Below are 19,905 nucleotides of genomic sequence, written 5' to 3'. Positions count from 1 at the left end.
GGGGGCGGGGTGAGCCTTTTCCGAGTCGGGCAAATTACATTTACTCTCGGCTGGTCACGTGGAATTCGCTACGAGGATTGTGAAAAGGCTTGGGGGAGGAAGCGAGGGCAATACGCGCCACAGCCGTACGGCACCTGTTGGGGAGCGGAGCCTCCGGCCTCCCGTTCGCCTGCAATAAAGTCGCACGCAGAATCCCTCTATTTTCCGAGCCGCATGTTTGTTTTCGGTCCCCACACCACCAGTTAACTGTGTGGGGCTATTGGATAGGCAGGAATTGGATAGGGGAGTATGCTATGAAGACGATGTCATGCCCGAAGAGCATAGAGAACGTTCGGTGCGATCTCATGGTCACCATATGTGTTCGGCAAAGTACAACAGACCATTCCCGTTTTGAGCTTCTTTTCCGCATGAAAGAGAATGTTTGGCCAGGCGGTGGAAACAATAAGTCAGCGTAAGGCAACTACCTAACTTTGTAATTCCGAATCGACGATATCCTAGAGACTAACAGCGGAATAATTAATTTAGCCATTTGGGCAAAATTAACCCGGCCTGGAAAGACCAACTCTCCTCGCTTAATCTAGCACGAGACGTGAAGAAAAGTCAAGGAAAGAAGTGAAAAGTTTTCTGCTGTCAGCTCGGCCAGGCCTAGGTCCGGGGTCCTAGACAGGCTAACAGGCCCGGACGCACACAACCCGGCAGCGCAAAGCCACTCGAGCACTGTGCGGCGGCGGCGGGCGGCGGCGGGGCTACGAGTCGGACTTAGCGAAATCCTCGGCGAAGTCGACAAAAAGGACGGAAGCCAGCGTTTGATCGGGGAGGGAGGGGGGTGACTGCGATGCGTAAGTCGGCCGCAGCAACGCCGCGGAGCTAGCGGTCTGCGAATTCTTGTCGGGAGCCGACCAGACGAGCTGACGTCATACGTAATAGCAATCAACTTTGATGGGGTTTTGGTTTCTCACTCCGATGATCACAATAAAGAGGACGCCCCCACCCCACCCCAACAGCGTTTTATGGACCATAGAAAGTCAACCATTCTTCTCGCCCAAACGCCCCCACTTTCTCTGAAACCACCTGCTCCTCCCCCCTCTTTCGCTATTCACCCGCTATGATGCCCGACCGACGGCCGGCGGCCACGGCCATGCCGTTGGCTCTATAGCTCGGTGAAGCTCTACTCATAATTTGCCGGGTTTTAAGCCTGCACAAAGCCCTGTTTCTGCATTAAAATTGCGTTTCAGTGAAATATCGCATCGATCAGATACAGGCATTCTCAACAAACGATCAAGCAAGGGGTGTATATATCTCTCTTGAGCTGAGGCCGAATCCTACACTACATATTCGTAGAGCGAAGCACAAACTAAGCATCAGAGTGTCATAAAAATGTCAAACTTATTACGTCAACGGGAGTCAGTCCTTTCCATTCCCCAAAAGCTAGGAATATGAGTGGCTGCCTACCTACAATGCGCGCTTTCGTCAGTTTTGACGAACTTAGCTACACCGTGTCTGACGATGATGAACGCGGCCCTACGGTATCGTTTTTCTAAAATGGTTATCATGTAGGAATTCTGAATACGAGACGTTAATGAACTCCGGTATTAACTGTGATAACTGTGATGTACAGTTTACATAACAATCCCATGGTTTTGCATCACTGTGTAATTGACTTCGCTAATACGATCTTTATTTTGTCTGCTTCAGTGAACAAGTTCGCCCCAAACTCCAACCGGACCGTCCCGTCACCACCGGAAGAGCCCCAGCCGGAAGAGAAACCGCCGGAGCCGTCGCTACCGAAACCTACACCGTAAGTCCCTCGGCCTCAGCATGGAGCACCGGACCCTACCTTCGCTTCCCTTTCCAGGCCCCGTTCAGATCCACTGCTCCGAATACATACTGACAACAGTTTCCCCAATTAGAAAATAATACGACAGCACACTGCACATTTTAGTGCTGCGGATACTTTTCTGACAAGCTGAATATCATTGTTCAGCACGTAAAACGTGCGCTAGTACACTGTGTTTCGTTGCTTTGTACTTTACGAGTAAAATACACAACACTGATAAAAAAAATGTAAGTTTTGTCGTCGACAAAGACTAAACTGATTCATAATGATACGGATACTTTGTAATTTGACCACAAAAGAATTCATAACTTAGCAAATAGAATTCTTAATTTCAATTTCTAAATTCCGCGACATTCTTACGCCATTTATAGTGAAGAACTTTCCGTAGCCCTTACGAAAGCCTACCCACAGTGGTATCGAGCGGCCCCCTTTCGGCATACAGTGTGCGCGCTGCCGAGGCCCTGCACCTGATGGCTGGGCCGCGCCGTCACGATGGCTGCTGCTGCGCCCCGCCGGCCCCGCCCGCCCCGCCCGCCACTCTGCCCTCTTGTCCTCGATGACAGCAGCCAGGCCTTGGGAGCCAGGCGTCGCTGGGGGTATTGCTGGAGGGAGGCGCGGCTGGCGCGGCTGGATCCGAGGTCCCAATGATTAGGGGCCCATTGTCTCTCTGCGGCCCTGGCAGCCACCCCCCTCCCTTAACCCCTTCTCTCCCCTCGAGTGGAGTGGAGCGGAGAGGGCTCGGATGGCGCGAAAGCAGAGAGCGAGGAGGGTTTACGGTTGGATCGGGCCAGGTTCCTAGTTTGCCGTGCACTCGCCGGCGAGTATGTTTGGCAAGTAGTACTCCGAGAGTGGCGGGGCGGCGGGGCGGGCGCGCCAGGCCAGTGGCCTTGACATGGCCAAATAAAAGGCCCCGCTTGCGCTCCGCTCTGCGCGCCACTTGGGAGCGCCCCTCTGTAATCACATGTATAGGGGTGGGTGTGCGATTGGAGGACGCCCCGTTCCCACCCCCGCGTACCGAGATACGGACCGAACACAACAAAAACAAAATAAAAATAAGAGCGTGAGGGAGGTCGAGGGATGTGCAGTAGCTGCGGCGCGGTGTCTGCGGCCTAAGCAATATGAAGCATGAATGAATAATGGAAATTGTAGATGGTATTTCAACGAAAATGATTGTAACCGCCAAAATCAATATTTACCGCGTCGGGTATGGGACCCACCGACGGTGCGGCCGCAGCCACAATCTCTCTCTCTCTCTCTCTCTCTCTCTCTCTCTCTCTCTCTCTCTCTCTTCCCCCACTCTTGTTCTCAACGCCCACGAGGCCTGGCCAGGCCGGACCACACAGCACCGTGTGAGAGATTTCATCTGCTGCGGATTACCGACCGTGGCGGGGCGTTGCGGGGCGTGGCGGGGACGGGCAGGGCGTGGCAGGGCGGGCTGATCTGGGCCGCGGCAGGCTCACCCTTTAATCTGCGACGCCGCAATTAATCAAATAATGTACGGCGCCCGCCGCCCTCCTCCTTGCGCCGCCCCCCTTGCGCCGCCCCCCTTGCGCCGCCCCCCTTGCGCCGCCCCCCTTGCGCCGCCCCCCTTGCGCCGCCCCCCTTGCGCCGCCCCCCTTGCGCCGCCCCCCTTGCGCCGCCCCCAGCCCAGCAGGGCCCAATTACCGGCAAAGTTTTACGCCGGAGGTTTCCACACCCACACCACGCTCGTTAGCGATACTCAGACTCACCCCGAGACACACACGCGCGCGCACACACACACTGAGGCAGGGCCTCCAACCATCACCCCCACACACACACACACGCACACACACACACACTGAGGCAGGGCCTGGAACCATCACCCACACACACACACTTTCCCATACCCGCCACGCGCACCGAGCACCGACACAGCACGTCGGCCGAAGTGCGCGGCTAGCCGCAACACGGGGTGGCGCGTGGGACTGCGCAGTGAACTCTGACCTCAATGTGAATGCACGGGATGGCCGCAACAAGCGGCCAACTCCCACAGGCTAGCCAGCAGCGCCCCCGAGCTGGGCCGGCAGCGGCCGGGGCTGCTGAGGGTGGCTGAGCACCTCATGCGGCTGTTGCAAACCACTGCTCTGCTCTCGAGACGAGTCAATATAGTCGCAAACTCGGCCAAAAATGATTCGCCGCGTGTGTTTTATTGCGAGCTGCTCGCACCATGGCAAATACGTCAGTGTGTATTTGTCACATTTTTTAAGATAGCAACATACCACAATGATATGTTTTGTAGTTGTTGCGAACGAAAGGAAACGCTTTGTCCCCAGATACTTGCAACCATTTGGAACCAAACACTCTTCATGGAGCAGAATTTTTGTCCTTAGATTGGTGAGACTTTCGTACATTGCAGCGAAGCGTTGTCGCAGAGGGAAACACAAATTTTTCCCAGTTCTGGGTGTCCACAAAAACTTTGCCATTCTAAGGAAAACTAATTAAGTCTAGAACATCTTAGCCTATGGGAGGTCTCGTTGTATTTCAGAGTAGATAAGTAATGGAACGCCTACTCAGGGAGGGTGTAACCCTTGCGGAGAAAACGGTTTACCTTAGGGGAGCGTTTCACCTGCCAGAGGCACAACGAAGCTCGACTCGTTGGGCCACAGACATCTCGACGACGGGTACCGCAAAAAGGCCAAATCCCTTGCCTACTCGGCGCACCTCTCGCTGCCCGCTTTCATTATAAGCATCTCCTCCTCTATCCGGCTGGACTCGCAAACAAAGCTAATTGCCCGGTGGGGCGGGCCCCGGCTTGCTTTCTCAATCCCCCGGCGGGGTCGCCGCCCCGCCCGCGCTGCAGCCGCGGCGAGTCCCCGGTGGGGCCACTCTGGCCCCGCTCTGGCCGGGTCTGCGGGCCAGACTCGGTGTAATGGACTGTAAACTCCCTAATGAATTGTTCTCACTGCGAAAAATAATCAGGCGAGCTTACCCGTTCGAAACGCATAGTTAGTTTCCATTCGGAGAGTAACTTAAGGCTCTCTAGTGTTTCGTTAGTGGCGCTCGCTCGCGTTGAAAATACCGTCCCCAGAAAGTTCAAAACCTATTATCACCATCAGCACCTTTAAACTCTAGCAGGTTTGCTGGTGCACTCCCCACACCCACACCTTTCTTTCCTGTGTCGGCCGAGCTCTCCCCGTCCACTGTGGCTTCCACGAGCAGCCGGCTCCAACCTGGCCGACCCCGACCAGCCCGCAAACTTTTGCTTTCAAAGTCGGCTAATACAAACAGAGGGCCGCGCAGAACGTGGCAAAGTGAATCGTGGCGTGCCGTGGCGTTTGCGCGGCGTTCTTGGCCCCACAATAAATTAAACGAACGGCTCAGCTTAAGGGATTGGGAGATTAGGGCAACACGCAAGGGAGGAGTCAGGAGCCAACTGGCTGATGCACACCACGCGCACACGCGCACATATACAGTCTGCTGGGTCTTCTTTTTTAATACATATGTCTTTTCAGGATGTTGACGGAAAAATTATGAGGGCTAAAACAACGTTGGTATCTTTTCTAAACAACTTAAGAATGAATCATGCAGCTCATTTTCTACTAAGTCACTCTCATCAGCACGTGTACTGAACAGAAAAGCGTAGAAGGAAAAAAACCAACAAAAACAAGTCATTACATGCGGTTCAAGAGTCAGGTCGGGTCTAATTAAATTCAAATGCAACATCACCGGTCCCGTGATGTTCGTTCGTTTTACAGTCCCCCATCCCCACACGACTCACGGTCCATTGAGTGCCGGTGAGTAGAAAAAAAATCCTCCCTCCCCCTAAAAGAACAAATTATATCCACGTAATGGCGGTCCTGCCTATGGCGCATCCCATCACACAGCGACAAAAAAAAATAACAGTCAATTAATCTTTTGATTGTTTCCGTGCTGAACGGATGCGTGCGAAATATTTAGGCCATCAAGGGGTGGCGTCGAGGCTCGCCTGCATATCTGTTAACTGGTTCTCTCGTTCTCTCTCTCTCTCTCTCTCTCTCTCTGGGGCACTAGAACCAGAACATCGTCACGGATTGGTTCACGGTTCAAAACTTTCACAGCAGCGTTTCCGCGCACAGAGGCTGGAACGGCGCTCGCTGGCCTGCTGGGGTTGTGCGGTGCGGGGTTCGTCGGAGCGTGGAGTAGCGGGGCGTGGGAGAGGAACGCCAGGTATGTTGTTTCTACAATAAAGCCGAGCCCCGCTGGCTCATAATATGAAAGATCGCCATGATGAAGCTCCTGCTGGGCTGGGATGCTCAGGGATGTTTGGAATTCGGAATTTCTCTCGCGTTGGTGGCGTAGGAGGTACGGTAGGTAGGTAGGGGGTAGGGGCATTGGAATGGTGCTATTTTATTTTTGTTTAGTACGTCCTAGCAATGTCGCTGCGAACCAGGCTCTGTTCCAGCTAGCTCTCTCGCCAGCCAATCGCGTCGTCCGCACAATCCTACACTTTTCAATTCATACAACGACGCTTTTTAATTTTTAAAGGACTTGTATGAGCTGTATTGATGGATGGCAGCACAATTCTTTGCAATTGCAAATTAAATGATCTAATAAACAAGTCTGGAGGCTATTGGCAGACAATTTACAGTGTGCACAGTTTCGTTTAAGGCTGCACAAGCCTAAAAAGTATAAACTTTTCAAAATGATATAAATAACATGCGATTGTTAAATGGTTCATCACTGCACTCAAACTTAAAAAAAAAATATATAAATTTTACGATTTTACGAAGTTTACGATTATTGCCACCGCAGTAGGTGTCTGTGGAAGACATATCGGGCAGAAGTCCGTCTCGGAAGAAAGGCAGCGGTGGCGACGAGTGCGAGATTGTGGAAGGGTGTGTGACAAAGCAGCAACAGTTGCCCCATCAGCCCGCCCTGATAGGGGGTGGCGGCCTTGTGCGGGTGACACTGGCACCACGCACGCTGGGGCGCACGAACTACCCTCTGGTCTCCGAGCTGCTGCTGCTGCTGCTTTTACCCACACTGTATAATAAAAATCCTTACAAACAAATGAGTTGTGCAGATCAATTTTGGCAGCTTTAACCATCTTACACGCTAAACGGATTTGTACGTTTTCGTACGGTAGAAATGTTCGAGCAAAGTTAAACCTACGTTGTTTTTTTTTAATTGTGCACAAAAGTGCATGATTTCGTACAAATTAATGCACGAAAATGTTCAAATCAACGCAAAAAGTTTGATTGTTTAAATTCGTACAAATAAAACATAAACATCCAGTTAGTGTTAGTGTGTATGGCTACACTGAGAGAAATGTTTCGTTGCAGGCATCAAAAATTGTTCGGTCAGTCCGGATTAGTTATGGCCATCAAAATTTTAGTCGCAGCAACTAAACTTTTGGTTACAGCAACTATGATTTTGTCGCAGCAACCAAAATTTCGGTTACTATTACAACTAAGATTTTGAAGCCTGTGATTAAGCCGGACTGACCGAACAAAATTTGGTCGTGGGTATCAAAATTTTGATGGCTGCAACGAAACATTTCTCTCAGTGTAGTTCACACTACCATTTTATGTTTATGATTTTCCCTCGGCTGGCAAATACGATGGTTGCTACAGCTTTTCATTTTCCCCAATGTTTCTAATACAAGAAGGCTTTTCCTTTATGTAGCTCACGAAGTTATTTGATATATAGAGAGGCTCTTCTTGCTGAGCTTGACACCCCCACCCCCCTTCCCTGGACTGACATAATTTAAAAGGAAATTCCTTTTCTACCGCGACGCTGAGTGCAACAATTGAAGGGGCATTTAGAGAACAGAACTGAACATGGTGCACTGAGAACACAGTTTCTTTGTGGGTAAGACATTTTATTTAGCCTAACGGAAAAATTTCGTAGCTAAAATCAACAAAGGTTCTTCGTTGGGACGACGAAATATTTTCGTTGTCCCAATTTTCCATTTTTTCAAATTAAAGAATTTTGTTGAACTATCTAAAAATTTAGTTTGTTACAACAACTAAAATTTTGTTAATTTCAGCAACGAAAAGATCCCTTTCGCACAAAGAAGTGGTTTTCTGAGTGTGGCGCACGCCAGAAGTGCGCCGTTGGCGGGCGTGACCCGCTCGGCTTGCAGTCCGACTGCTGCCAACGCTGCTGGAGTGGAACAAGAACAAAAGATGGGCTCTTTCTTATTTTCACTTGTGAAACACGAGATTTTCTTTTCCCCTTTTGTTCCAACTTTTCATTAGCATGCCCCACTGCAGCGATGCATTAGTGTCCTGCGCGCAGCCGGGAGGGGACAGACAGAGACAGACAGTCGTCCCCCCTGAGTCAGCAGCTCGGTGAGAGAGGAAGGAATTTGGGTTTGCGGCGAAAGTGACCCTGGGCCGGAGGGGCAAAGGAGGGGGGCAGGGCAAGGTCCGATATGGCCCCTGATGCTGCGTCGGCGAGTCGGCCAGATGGGTAGCCACCCTTCACATCCGAGGGTCACTAAGCACACCTGTGCACGGCGGGACTGTATGTCCCGGCAAGGTCCCCACCACCGTGCAAACAAAAAAAAAATGCACAAGGGAAATGTTTGAGAGCCGACAGCCCAACTTTGGCACGCGCCATCTTTGAACTTAAATACCATCGTACGACTATGACTATTTCAAGGGCGGTAAAAGAATCAAATGTGCAAGTCAGCTTCAATGGTTGCCACCTGGTTGCTACAGCCTTCTATGGTTGCTACAGCTAAGAGATTTTTCAGGGTTCTAGTGATTTAGTGCACTGGGCACTGAGCACTAAAGTGAGCCAACTTAAGTAGATTTGGCACGTTTTGGGGTGTTGCAGTGCATCAAGCAGAAGCAATAAACCATTAGCACCGTTGTTGTTGTTTTACCAAAGGGCCCGCCCTTTCCAGAGACTCCTCTGTTTTCACCCCACGCGCTCCTCTGTCCAAGACGACGGCGCTCGCATGGGCGGCTCCGCCGTTGGCCGTGGTAGGGAATGGCGACACCCTTCTCTTTCAAGGCAGCACGGCGAGCAACAGAACGGAACAGAGAATACGATGCGCATCAGGAGCTTCACCCTCCAGCTCCGCCCGCCCCGGCCAGCGTTGGGCCGCGGCCCGCGGCGCAGCAGCGGGACGACCTCGATCCCCACTAGTGCCTCGTCCTTTCCCGGACACGCGCATCTCATGTACGTTTCTCCGAACAGCCATTCAGCCTCTGTGAGAGCAGGGCAGCGGAGGACAAAGAGCTCGCTTCCTTTTTTTTAAGGATCCCCTCGAGCCGTGAAACGAGCAACGCGTAACGAAAATGGAATACAGTTTCTAAGCGCATTGAAAAGTCGTAATCTACATGGGAATGGGAAGTGGTCAATGGTTGGCATTATAAGACTGCTAGCCACTCTATGTCTAAAGAATGGGGCTCTCCTCTGACGACGAGTGACTGGATGGCTGGAAATATTGATCCAAGCGCTGAACAGTCCCCCGCCCACTCAGTCTGTCTCTCTCTGTCGGCCGCTCCATTTCTCGTCTCCGCTGCAGGAAATGAAAATCTAATGCAGAGATGGGGAGGCCGACAGAGCCTCAAATCATGGCGATAATCACGTCGCCACTCTCATCTTGTTTCAGTCCCCATGCCGCTCCCCCCCCCCACTCGGTGCATGGGGGCCCCCCAGCGGCATCGTAACATGTTGCGGCCCATAGGTCAATGAATCTCTCCCCCCCCCCCCTTTCCCCTCCTCTCTCTCTTCTTTGGTTCCCATTGCGAATGTCTCGTGCGTCCTCAGCGAGGCGGGACTTCGCAAGCGCTTCCCTCACTCAGCCTCCAACCACCCCCCACAACAGAGTGGTAGCTGATAAAAGGGTTAGGGGAAAGGAAAGAGAAGGACAGATCGCGGTTCACACTGATACAATAAACGCAAATAAGCCACACGTTTAGTGAACCATCACGCGCCGGCCTTCGGTTACATTGCCCACCCCACCCTTGCCTGCCACCCTGCTCCTGCAAAGCCCGCAACGGCCCAGGGGCAGGGGAGGGAATTTAGGTGAGGGCCGGTTTAACTCAATTCGCCAATCAATGTGTAAGTCAAACAAACTTTGCTGCGGCCTTTCCTCGACAAATTTAAACTGTCCTACTTTCCTAATTCAATAATAATGAATGCCACACTTTCTTAAACAGGTGTGGCTCTGAAAGAAGGCACCCTCACGTGCCCTTTCCAAACTGCTGGACCCGCCCCCGAACGTGTCCCTCCCCCCCCCTCGCTTTTCCTTGTCTGCCCCGGCTCCTTTCTCGGCCCAGACCCGCCCAGTCACCTAATTGGCTGAGCTAGCCAAAGGACCCCCGTCTTGCCTCGGTTGATGTGCGCTTGATGTCGCTTCAAAGAAACCCGCCCCCGCGAAGTCGCGCCTGTTGCTTGGTGTGGGTGGCCAGCGGGCCTCTGCCCCTCAGCCTCCTCAGCACCAGGCCATCAAGCCAAGCCACATCACACACACACACACTCTTTTGGCGTCGTTTGACAAAAATATACTTTTGTGACATATCCGTACACCATCTGTATTACAATACAGCTGTCAGAATGATGAGAAGTTAGCTGTTAATATTTTAGACATATTTTCAACTATATGGGGAGTTATTGTCTTGAGGAGTGGCAAACCCTCCTGAATTTCTAAATATGAGGATTTGTTAGGAAAACCGTATCACATTTAGCGTACATCGCATCATATCGCCTCCCATTGCTCATATCTTACAATAAAATCATGAACGGTAGAGGGAGAAGCTTAAACTTATTAAGAATGGGAAGGCTAACGACCTGATCCGTACTAGAGCAAACGCGAATTGAACTGTTTTTTTTTTTTGGCCCTTCTGGGAGCGCTTTCGCACCGACGTTTCGTTTAAACCGCTGTGGCGATATGGCCACAGCTGCGGTCACGCTCGAGATTCTCTTTCAGCTTTGCTAGGATACGGCACGGCAACGTTGAGTCGGCCGGAGAAGCGGAGGCGATGCGACAGATGCAGTCCCCGAGAGGAGAAACGCTAAAACGTTGTACAACGTAGCCGTTTCTGTCGCTCGCGGGAGGGAAAAATAAAAAAAAAGCTTCTATTCTCCGTTTAACGATATCCGCTGGTGTCGCAGTCACGGTGGCGCCACCAACGATTCTCTCTCTCTCTCCCTCCCGTTTCTTTCTCTCTCTCTCTCCTTAAGGGTCTCTCGCCCTCATCCCCTGGGCGCCCCTGCGCCCCTGCCCTTGCGCGCGCTGTGAATAGGGACGGCGCTCCGCGCCATAGAGGAGATTAAATACACGCAAAGGGCCTCTCTGTCTCCCTCCCCACCCCCTTCCTCTTATCCCCCATTCAGCCCCTCTCTCTCTCGCTCTCTCCCCTCCCTACGGATCAGATTCACGTGGTTCCCGTTCACTGCTTATATTTAAAGCGAACAGTAACCCCCGCCGCGCCACTGCCGTCCCCGCGTAACACGTGCAATCGGGAATAAAAGCAGGGCAAACAAAGTGGGGAGGAAAAAAAAGAGAGAGAAAGAGAGAGAAAGAGAGGGTGAGAGGGGAACCAGGAACGAAAAAATATATATACATGGTTGTGCGTGGCGCGTGTGGAGCTGCTGCTAGCACTGGCGGGGCAGGGTGGAGTGCGTTGCGCCAGGCGGACTCGGCACCGCAAACACCACGTTCCTAAGAGATTGCCCCAATCTTCCTCGGTAAAGAGAGAGCGGGGAGCGTTAAAAGAGGGTTGCATTTAATGCTTCGGCGACTAAGTCGGAGAGAGAAGACGCCGCCGCGTCGGATTCTCGACAGGCAAAAGTGCGGCACGTGTCGTCGTATGTGTTGCGCGTTTGCTCCTGACTGGGGGGGGGAACAGGGGTGCTTGATTCAGGCGGGGAAGTTGAAATTATTGAAATTGGGGCGGCCGGCCGGGGCCGGGTGAGGACGGGACGGGGACGGCCTCTTTTAGTCAATTAGAGCGAGTCCACTCCAGTGAGCAGGATGTTGAAGAGGTTTAGAGGCGGGTGGGGCCGAGGGGTAGGAGAGAGTCCGTCCCCGACCGGGAACCCCCGCCAGGCCACGCTCCGCCACTGCCGCGCACTCCCTGATCCGCAAGGCCACGGTGGGCGGGGGCGGGCGAGTTGGGGTGGGTGAGCGAGGGTGTCCTCAGCGGCCCGATGGGCCCGATGGCTTGGTGGGCGCTTCCTAGGGAATTGTTACTGTCTGACGCGAGGGATGAAAGAGGTCGGGAGGGCGCGCGCGAAGCAGTGGGGGGGGGGGGGATGGTCGCGCGCGGGAACCGATGAAACATTCAAATGGGAGAGTTGTGAAACTGGCGTTGAAGCGAACCTGACGCGCGCGCTAGCGCACCACTCGCACCACTACTGCACGAGAGTGATCACGAAAGATTACGCGGACGCGACCGGAGGCGAGAGAGTGGGAGGATGCGGGCGGGCGCGAGTGGGAACAGGCGAGCACGGGCGGGAACGGGCGGGAACGGGCGGGCGAGCGAGCGCGGTGCCCGTTTGGGCCCGAGGGACGGGCGGGGCGGGACGGGACGGTGGGGGAGGCGAGGCGATCGATATCCAGGATGGCTGGATAGGCAGGCGCACCTGTCTCCCCTCCCCTCGCCACCGCCCCTTTGACCCTTCCATTTCTTCTTGTTTCTTGTCCATACCTTTCCTTTCTTCCCCCTTTTCGTCCCCATTTTTTTTTCTTTCACCTCCTCAGCTGTGCGTCGACAAGCTTCAAATGGCCAGCCCCCCCGAGTCCCCCCGCCCCGAGCCTGCTCCACCCGGGCGGGCGCGGCCCCTCCCCCCTGCAGTGTACTCTGCACGCCGCCTTCGCGTTTCTTTCCGCCGCTGGCAGTCGTCCAGTCCGAAAACCTCTTACCGGACGCGGGGCAGAGGCGGAACAGGTGGACCGTGCTGCGCTCGTGGCGCACGCAGAGCAGGGGGGGGGGCTCTTCCATCTACCGCTGTGACGCAAGAAAGAAGCGTCTCTCTGTGTTTTATTAATACTGATACAAAGAGCAGCGCGGGGGCTCGTGTTTTGGTCGAGATGCAAGCGTACTCGAGTTCTCTCTCTACGTTATTTCTTTTCGTGGCAAATACAGTTGCAAGAAAAAAGGTGGAAAAGTCAAACATAAATAAAAATGCTGAAGTGGCCGCGAATGGTAGCAGGAGAAGGGTGACTGTCGGGAACGTTTTACACCATGTTTCACACTGTTATATTTTGGCAAAGCAATGCTTCTTAGGGGTTTTGACGGTGTACGTACAGTCCCCTTTTATATCACGTTTGTTTGTTCCTCGTTCGAATTTTCGCGCCAATAGAAGTTGTAGTGTAGTTGGGTTCCGCGACGGCAAACACGGAGTTGACCCCTCCTCCCTCAGCCACGCCAATAAGGCTCACTAAAGCGGGTCGGGCGGGCGGAGGCTGCGCCCGGAGGCTAGGCCGCCCCTTTGGCAGCTCTGATCCGCTCCGCTGCGCGCGGCCTAACCACCCCTAACGATAGGCCGCCCCGAGCCCTCGACCCTCCGGAACCGACCGCCTCGCACGGGCCGCGCTGCTGTGGGGGGCGCAAATAGTATTGTGTGGTAGTCAGCAAAAAAGGGAAGCTACGCAAGGTCACAAACGTGAAGTAAAACAAAAATATATATCTACTTTTTATCTTTAAGCAATCGTATAGTTGGATACAAGGGTCCTAGCGTCCTGAAACACAAAAACTATCACAGCATCCGAAAAATAAGCTGGTTTCCGTTATACTGTATACACTGTGAAAAACGGTGAAAAAATATAGTGAACAGTTCTGGCTACTTTGTAATTCGGAACCATTGCAACCGATGTACCGGGTGATTAAGAGGAGACGGGTTTGCCTACTCGCCCTGCCAGTGAGAAGGCATGGCCCCTTAGATAGGCAAACCCGCCCACACCTCCTGCATCTTCGCTGAATCACCCGATATATAAGTATAATGCAAAGAAATGCATTCTATTACATATACGATAACAAAAAATCAGCCAAATCCAAAACCAACGCGAAAAAGTCCTTCGCAAAGGTTTTCAGAGTGGCCAATTTTGCTACAGATTCCCATGATAAAATATCGTGCATGGCCGCAAAATGGCGCTTTTTTCTCTCCTCAAAGCATCGACCACTACTGAGAGGCTGCGCGGTTTGAACACTTTGGGAGCCCCACTGCTCGTCCGAGCAGGCGGCGAAATGGCTGGTTATTTCTCTCGTTCTATGGCCTCCGGCCCCCGACGCCGTGGCTGGGGCCGCTCAAAGAAGAGCACCACCACCACCACCACGGCGCGCCAGGCCAGGACGGGCGCGCGCGCTCGGCCTGATGGGGAGGGACTGGATCCATTATACTGGATGGGGCGATAAAGGTATTTGGAGGGACACTGAGAAGCTACGTCGGGTCGGGCCGGGCCGCTCGCTACCCCACCCACTGCGCCGCCCGCACCGCCCCACCACCCCCTCCGCCTGTTTTCACTGACCCCCTTTCCCTTTTCGTTCATTCCGCTACCGCCCCGCCCCGCCCGCGCCACGCACGAACGGGCAGCTCGTCTATCTAACTCTATCAGACCTACCAACAGGTGAGGCGCCTGTGGGGTGCCGCGCCTCCGGAGCGGGTCCGACCGGCACCCGCGAGCGGGCACGGCGGGCATAGTGCACACGGCGGGCACGGCCAGGCAGGGTGGGCACGGCAGGCATGGCGGGCACGGCGGCCTTGGTGGGACACGGCGGGCATGATGGGACACGACGGGCACGGCAGGCACGGCGGGCACCCGGGGGCGCCCTCGGCCAGTCCGGGTTATGGCTTTGGGGCGGAGAACGCGCGCGCAGCGAGACCGAGAGAACACCGAGGAGGACGGGGCGGTCAGAGTAGTGGAGGAAGAAGAGGATGGGATGGGAGGGGAGGGAAGGGGAGGGAAGAGGATGAGGGCAGACCACTCGGATTGCGTCCACACTACGGGGGGAGGGGGTGGACTCTATGCTCCGCTGCGTATTTATAAACCCCTCCCGCACGGCACCCACCGCAGGGAAAGTAAGCATCGGCGCCCGGACTCTGTGTACGTGCCACTCCCCGGGGGCGAGGTAGGGCGGGTGGTGGGGCAAGGTGGGTCGGAGTAAGGCGAGGTGGGGTGGGGCAGGGGTGGGGCACAGTGGGGCGTGGTCGAGCGGGGTGAGGTGGTGGGGGTGCCAGGTCCCCAGGGGCGTCTTACACCGGCCTCCTGGCCGCCAGGCGGGGTATCAGAGTGTCGGGCCAAAGTTTGATGCCGGGGACGTGAAACACACACCGCCACCCTCGCGGCTGCGCGCCCGGGGGCGGGGCGCGGACGGGGCGTTGGCGAGGCGCACGGCAAGGGCGGGTGCGCGCGGTGGGGATGTCGGTCGGATGACGTCACGCCGTTCGTCTTTTCCTGGAAGCGCGCAGGGGGTTTGGGTTTCCGTTGGCGTTGCACGTGGCCATCGCTATATGCGATATGCGCCTACGCTCTACCCCCCGTCAGGGTATTATGGGGCGAGGGCTTGGCAGGGGGGTCGCGGGTCGTAGGTCGTGGCGTTGTGTGGTGCGCCTGGGACGAGCTTGGCCGGAGTAGGGGTGGGCGGCAAAGACGGCCCCACTGAGATAGGAAGTAAGACTGTTGCAGTAGTGCGGCCAACACATCCAGCTCACATCCCCCTGCGCACACGCGCACACACGCACACACGCGCACACGCACACACACACACACACACACACACACACACACACACACGAGCGTTAGCGCACTTCTGCGGCGTGGCCCGGCAGCGTCGCTGAGAGGGGTCGTATGGGGCCCCATTTGGCCGCCAGTCTGCCGCGCCGGGCGGGGTCCTCCCGCCGCCGAGTTGAAAAGTTGGCCGCCATCATGTCGTGGGAGGATGCGGCCCCTTCCGTTTCCGGTCCGCGAACTCATTTCCGCGTCTCCTTCGCCCACTCGTGTGGAGAGGGCGGTGGCACGGGCCGGGCCGGACACCACCGTGGCACCGTGGCAGGGGCGGGGTGGGGTCGGGCGGGGCGCGACGGCTGCGCCAGTGTCAAGGACGATATTTCGCAGAGCACACGGCCAGACGGGCCATGGCCAGACGCTCCGGGGCGGGAAAAACACGCGGGGATGAAACCGAAGTGACAGGCGGGACGGTGGCGGGGCGTGGCGGGGGGTGGCGGGGCGCGCAGGCGACGGGCCAGCCGCACTTTCTCAATTATGTTGTTGGAAAGTAGGTTACCCACGCCGCGAAACCGAAGAGGGAAGACAAGTTTTGTCGCTATGAGATTTGAGCTCCGTCTGGTGAGCGCTGCCGCGTCGCGCCTCCTAGAGAGGAGGGCGGCGTGGCGTTTGCTAGCGCAGCCATTTCATGGCCGCATTATATCGTTGAGGCCGCGTCCTTGTTTTTGTCCACCCTTTGGCGTCGTTCACAGCAGCGGGGCACTCCACGGCCACGCCTAAAGTGATCCGGGTGTCAGATAGCTGGGAGCCGTGGCGCCTCGCAGTGAGTAAGACGTTGAAGTTGGCGCGAAAACAAAACACACACACACACACGCGCGCGCACACACACACACACACACACACACACACACACACACACAAGCCGGACCGCCGATAGGCAAAGAGGAGCTCTGCTCTGGGGCTGGCTGGATGGTAAGGGGATAGCGCGGCTGGTGGCGAAGTCCGATAGTTGATGCAAAGTACACTTCTTAGTGGCAAGTTTTGCATACGAAATATGGTAATGAGTTTAGTTGCCATGCTAATACGGGCATCTCGCTTCGCCACCCTCGCACCGGCGGCACGGCTGCGGCCCGGAGAGTAGGGCCTCCTGAGAGGGCCTCAGAGAGGGCGGCTCCCGTGGGCGCGGCGGGCGGCGCCGAAACGAGAGGCCCCTACACCACCTGCTGCAAGCCGCACGTCCTCTACGAGCACCAAGTGTGTTACACGAACGCAATGGTTACGGAACATTCCCCCTATGTATGCGTCATTTGCTGCTAACATGCTAGACCGTGGTATAAAGAGTAACTGCATGTTTGGAAAAGGGAAAATATAAGGAACTGCCATAATAGAGGAATCAGATTTTGGCGGAATGTTCTTGAACAATAACGGAAAATTCCCTCATTATTTTCTTAAAACCTGGGGAGTTTTCCTCAAACTAGGGAGGGGGTTCCTCAAAGTTTTCCCTATTCCCTAAAATAAAAATAGATTTTCACCGTGACCCGGAGGACAGCTCATCGGATAAAGGAATCGCGAGCGCCATTCACCCCCCGATTTATCGCGCGCACTCGCACGTTTCCCAGGGTTCTTTTACCGCCGCAGTCCGCCCCGCAGTGGCACCGTGGCGTTTTGGCCACGAATTAATTGGTATCGTTATCGGGTAGCATATAATCCAGTTTCGTCCGCATCGCTGCAAACACGCGCGCGCGCGAGACTGATCGGATCTGATCCGCTAGCTGCGGGCCCGCGGATATACTCAACATGGATATGACGCGAAGTAGGGGGTTCTCCGCGACAAGTGGCCAAAAAGCTGTCGCCGCACCGCGCCGCCCGATATTTATTTGGGTCGTTCGGATTTGGGGAGAGAGCGGGGTCCGGGGTCCGTTATTGGACCGTCGGGCTACTTGTTGCGTCGCCCCGCCTTTTCTTTGCCCCCGCCGCCCCCGCCGCCCCCCCGCCCCCGCCGCCCCCCGCCAGCTACCCTTGCCCATGATTGCGGGCCGGGTGCGCTGTTTGCCAGCCCCTCCGGCCGGGAGAGCCCCCGTCCCTCAAAGAGGTCCCCTTGGAGGTCCCTCCTCGGCAGGACCCGCAGCGGCCCCTCCACACCACCATAGAAGACCTCCTCGCCTCCTCCTCCTCCTCCTCCTCCTACCGAGTTCGTTTACATTGCATTGCGGCGTGGGGTGGTTTTAGAGCGGCGCGCAGAGTTATTGGAACGCAGCGGCGGTGGCGGCGGTGGTCTCTGGGCTGGCCTGCTGCACGAGCCGCAGGGACATTTTCTTTCACCCCCCCCCCCTCCCCCCGGCGTCGCTTTGAATCGGAGATGAGGGGGACAAGATGAGAAATCTCGAGCCGGGCCGGGCGTGCGCGTTCCATTATTCGCACACTAACCGCCCGACCTTCCGACCCGCAGCTCAGCGCAGCCCAGCGCGCGCTTGGCCTCGCCGCGCAATAACGCTGCTACACGCGCGCAAACTTTTAAAATTTTTAAAAATTTCAGCGTTAGTAAGAAGTCGTATATTTGGAAATAAAGCACTCAATGAAGAAGAATGCAAGAAAATAAGAAAACGGAAGAAACCATATGTTAAAGCATAGCAATTTCCGTTTTCTTCTTCCCCGCATTCTTCTGTATTACAGCTTCGCCGGAATGCTTTATTCATTATAAACATTTCAAGTTGTGCCGTGGGTGTATCTTTGAATGCACCCCAGTGATTTTTTTTTTTTTGGGGGGGGGGGGTCGCCTAACTCCCTTTACCATCGCCCCAAGCGAGTATGCAAACCCGCACCACTGGTGTGCCTAGAAAGATAACTACATATAGATACGTCGTGCAGCAAAGTGCGTCAGTGGACAGGCTCGACCGCATGTCGGTATGCCAAATGCCAAGAGTGCGGCGGCGGGGCGGGTGTCACTAGCTGCCGAGAGGGAAAGCTTTTCCCCGCTCTTCCGTTCGTGGAGGGAGAAGAAACTAACTGGGAAACAACTTCTTGAACGAGCGAAGAAGTAGTACAGTCACCGACAGTCGCTACATGCACGCGCCGAACACCGGTGGGAAAGACTTCCAAAACCCAGTCCTTCCTCACGTCGGCAGGAGGAGGCGCCCCCGGGGCGACGACCTGCCGCCTCGCGGGGCAGTGCGTTGGGTTGCCTATCTGACTTCGTCGGGCGCTCCGTGCGGTCGCCAGGCCGCTCAAACCCGTAGCTAGAGGACAAAGCCCGAAGGCCTGTTGTCCAGCCAGCAGTGTTCCTCTGCATCACTCGACCGTTCGAAATATAAAAAGTCTGCCTCGCCACCGCTGTTGTTTTTCCACACAGAGTAATATGCATCTTTCGATGGCTGACGCACGCGTCTCTTTTTGTGTGTGTTTCAGGAAGGAGCCCGGGAAGCCACCGTGCCGCACGGGGGCGTGCCGCGTCTGCCTCAAGAGCCTGAAACCCGAGGACGTGATCCGTGTGTGCGGAGAGTGCCACTTCAAGGTGTGCGAGGACTGCGCCTCCTACACCAAGCAAGAGGACCTCGCCGACGACGTGAGTACACACCACTCACTCGGTCCGTATCTCTGCAGACCTTTCGATACGTCACACCCAGAGAACCGTTCCTATCGCGGGAAAAGCAACTTTATTTACTCAAACGAAAATTTCGAGTGAGATAACGGAAAGTCGTAGTTGAAAAACGAAAATTGAATCAAAATGAGAAAATTTGGTTTGAGCAGAAGAAATTTTTCATCTTTTAAACGAAAATTTCGTCAAAGTCATGTAATGATTTTGTTTCCACAGAGACAAGGTTTCCTGGGCCTGGGTGCAAGACTAAGTCTTTTTTTTGCTTCTTTCGAATAAAGAATTAACAGCCGCCATGCTGCCGTGCTTGAATACCATTCCGATATTCTTTTCGTCAGTAGATCACAAAACCTCTTAAATTACAAATCATTTTGAATGCGACGGGATAAATTGTAAACCGAATCGGGCGTCGTTCAAGTGTAATCGGGGGATCTGAGGGGGTAATAATGGATTCAAACTTCCCCGAGCTCTTTCCCCTCCCCAAATCTCTCTTCCCTCCGGTGTTCAACGACCATCCCTCCCGGACAAGCCTCCGCCCGCCCGACCCAAAGCCCCAACAAGCACCCCTCCTCTCTCCCCGCGCGCTTCCACCCTCCGCATAAGTACTCGGGGGGGAGGGGCCCAACAAGTACGGCGGCGCGGGGGTGGCGAGGGGGCAAGTGCTGCACGTGGTGAGCCCTGGCCGCCCCCCTCCAACGCCCCGCCGCGCCACACCCCCCTCCGGTGATAGGGGTTGGAATGGCGGGCAACCAACTTCCCTCACCCTGCTGAGTCTTTGTCTCGCCCCGCCCCTGCCGCTCCACGCTCGCTGGCCCAGGTCCTGCAATCCACGTCAATTTTCACAACCCC

The 19,905-nt window shown here is 55.1% G+C and overlaps 1 protein-coding gene and 1 long non-coding RNA gene across 5 annotated transcripts in view; one reads left to right on the top strand and one right to left on the bottom strand.

Moving 5' to 3' along the window:
• The window catches only part of LOC113201706 (regulating synaptic membrane exocytosis protein 1), an 88,266-nt gene that overhangs the window by 43,906 nt on the left and 24,455 nt on the right, over positions 1–19,905 (top strand). For all 4 annotated transcript variants that reach the window (XM_052273456.1, XM_052273455.1, XM_052273457.1 and 1 more), the window contains exons 4-5: positions 1,696–1,798; positions 18,870–19,026. In XM_052273456.1, coding sequence (XP_052129416.1) covers positions 1,696–1,798; positions 18,870–19,026 — 260 coding nt within the window. The remainder of the gene's footprint in view (positions 1–1,695; positions 1,799–18,869; positions 19,027–19,905) is intronic.
• The window catches only part of LOC113209755 (uncharacterized), a 37,319-nt gene that overhangs the window by 14,921 nt on the left and 2,493 nt on the right, over positions 1–19,905 (bottom strand). The window lies entirely within an intron of this gene.

The sequence above is a fragment of the Frankliniella occidentalis genome, unplaced genomic scaffold (genome assembly GCF_000697945.3).
Source record: "Frankliniella occidentalis isolate FOCC.00 unplaced genomic scaffold, Focc_3.1 Scaffold273, whole genome shotgun sequence".
NCBI lineage: Eukaryota > Metazoa > Arthropoda > Insecta > Thysanoptera > Thripidae > Frankliniella > Frankliniella occidentalis.
This window is presented reverse-complemented; position numbering and strand designations above follow the sequence as displayed.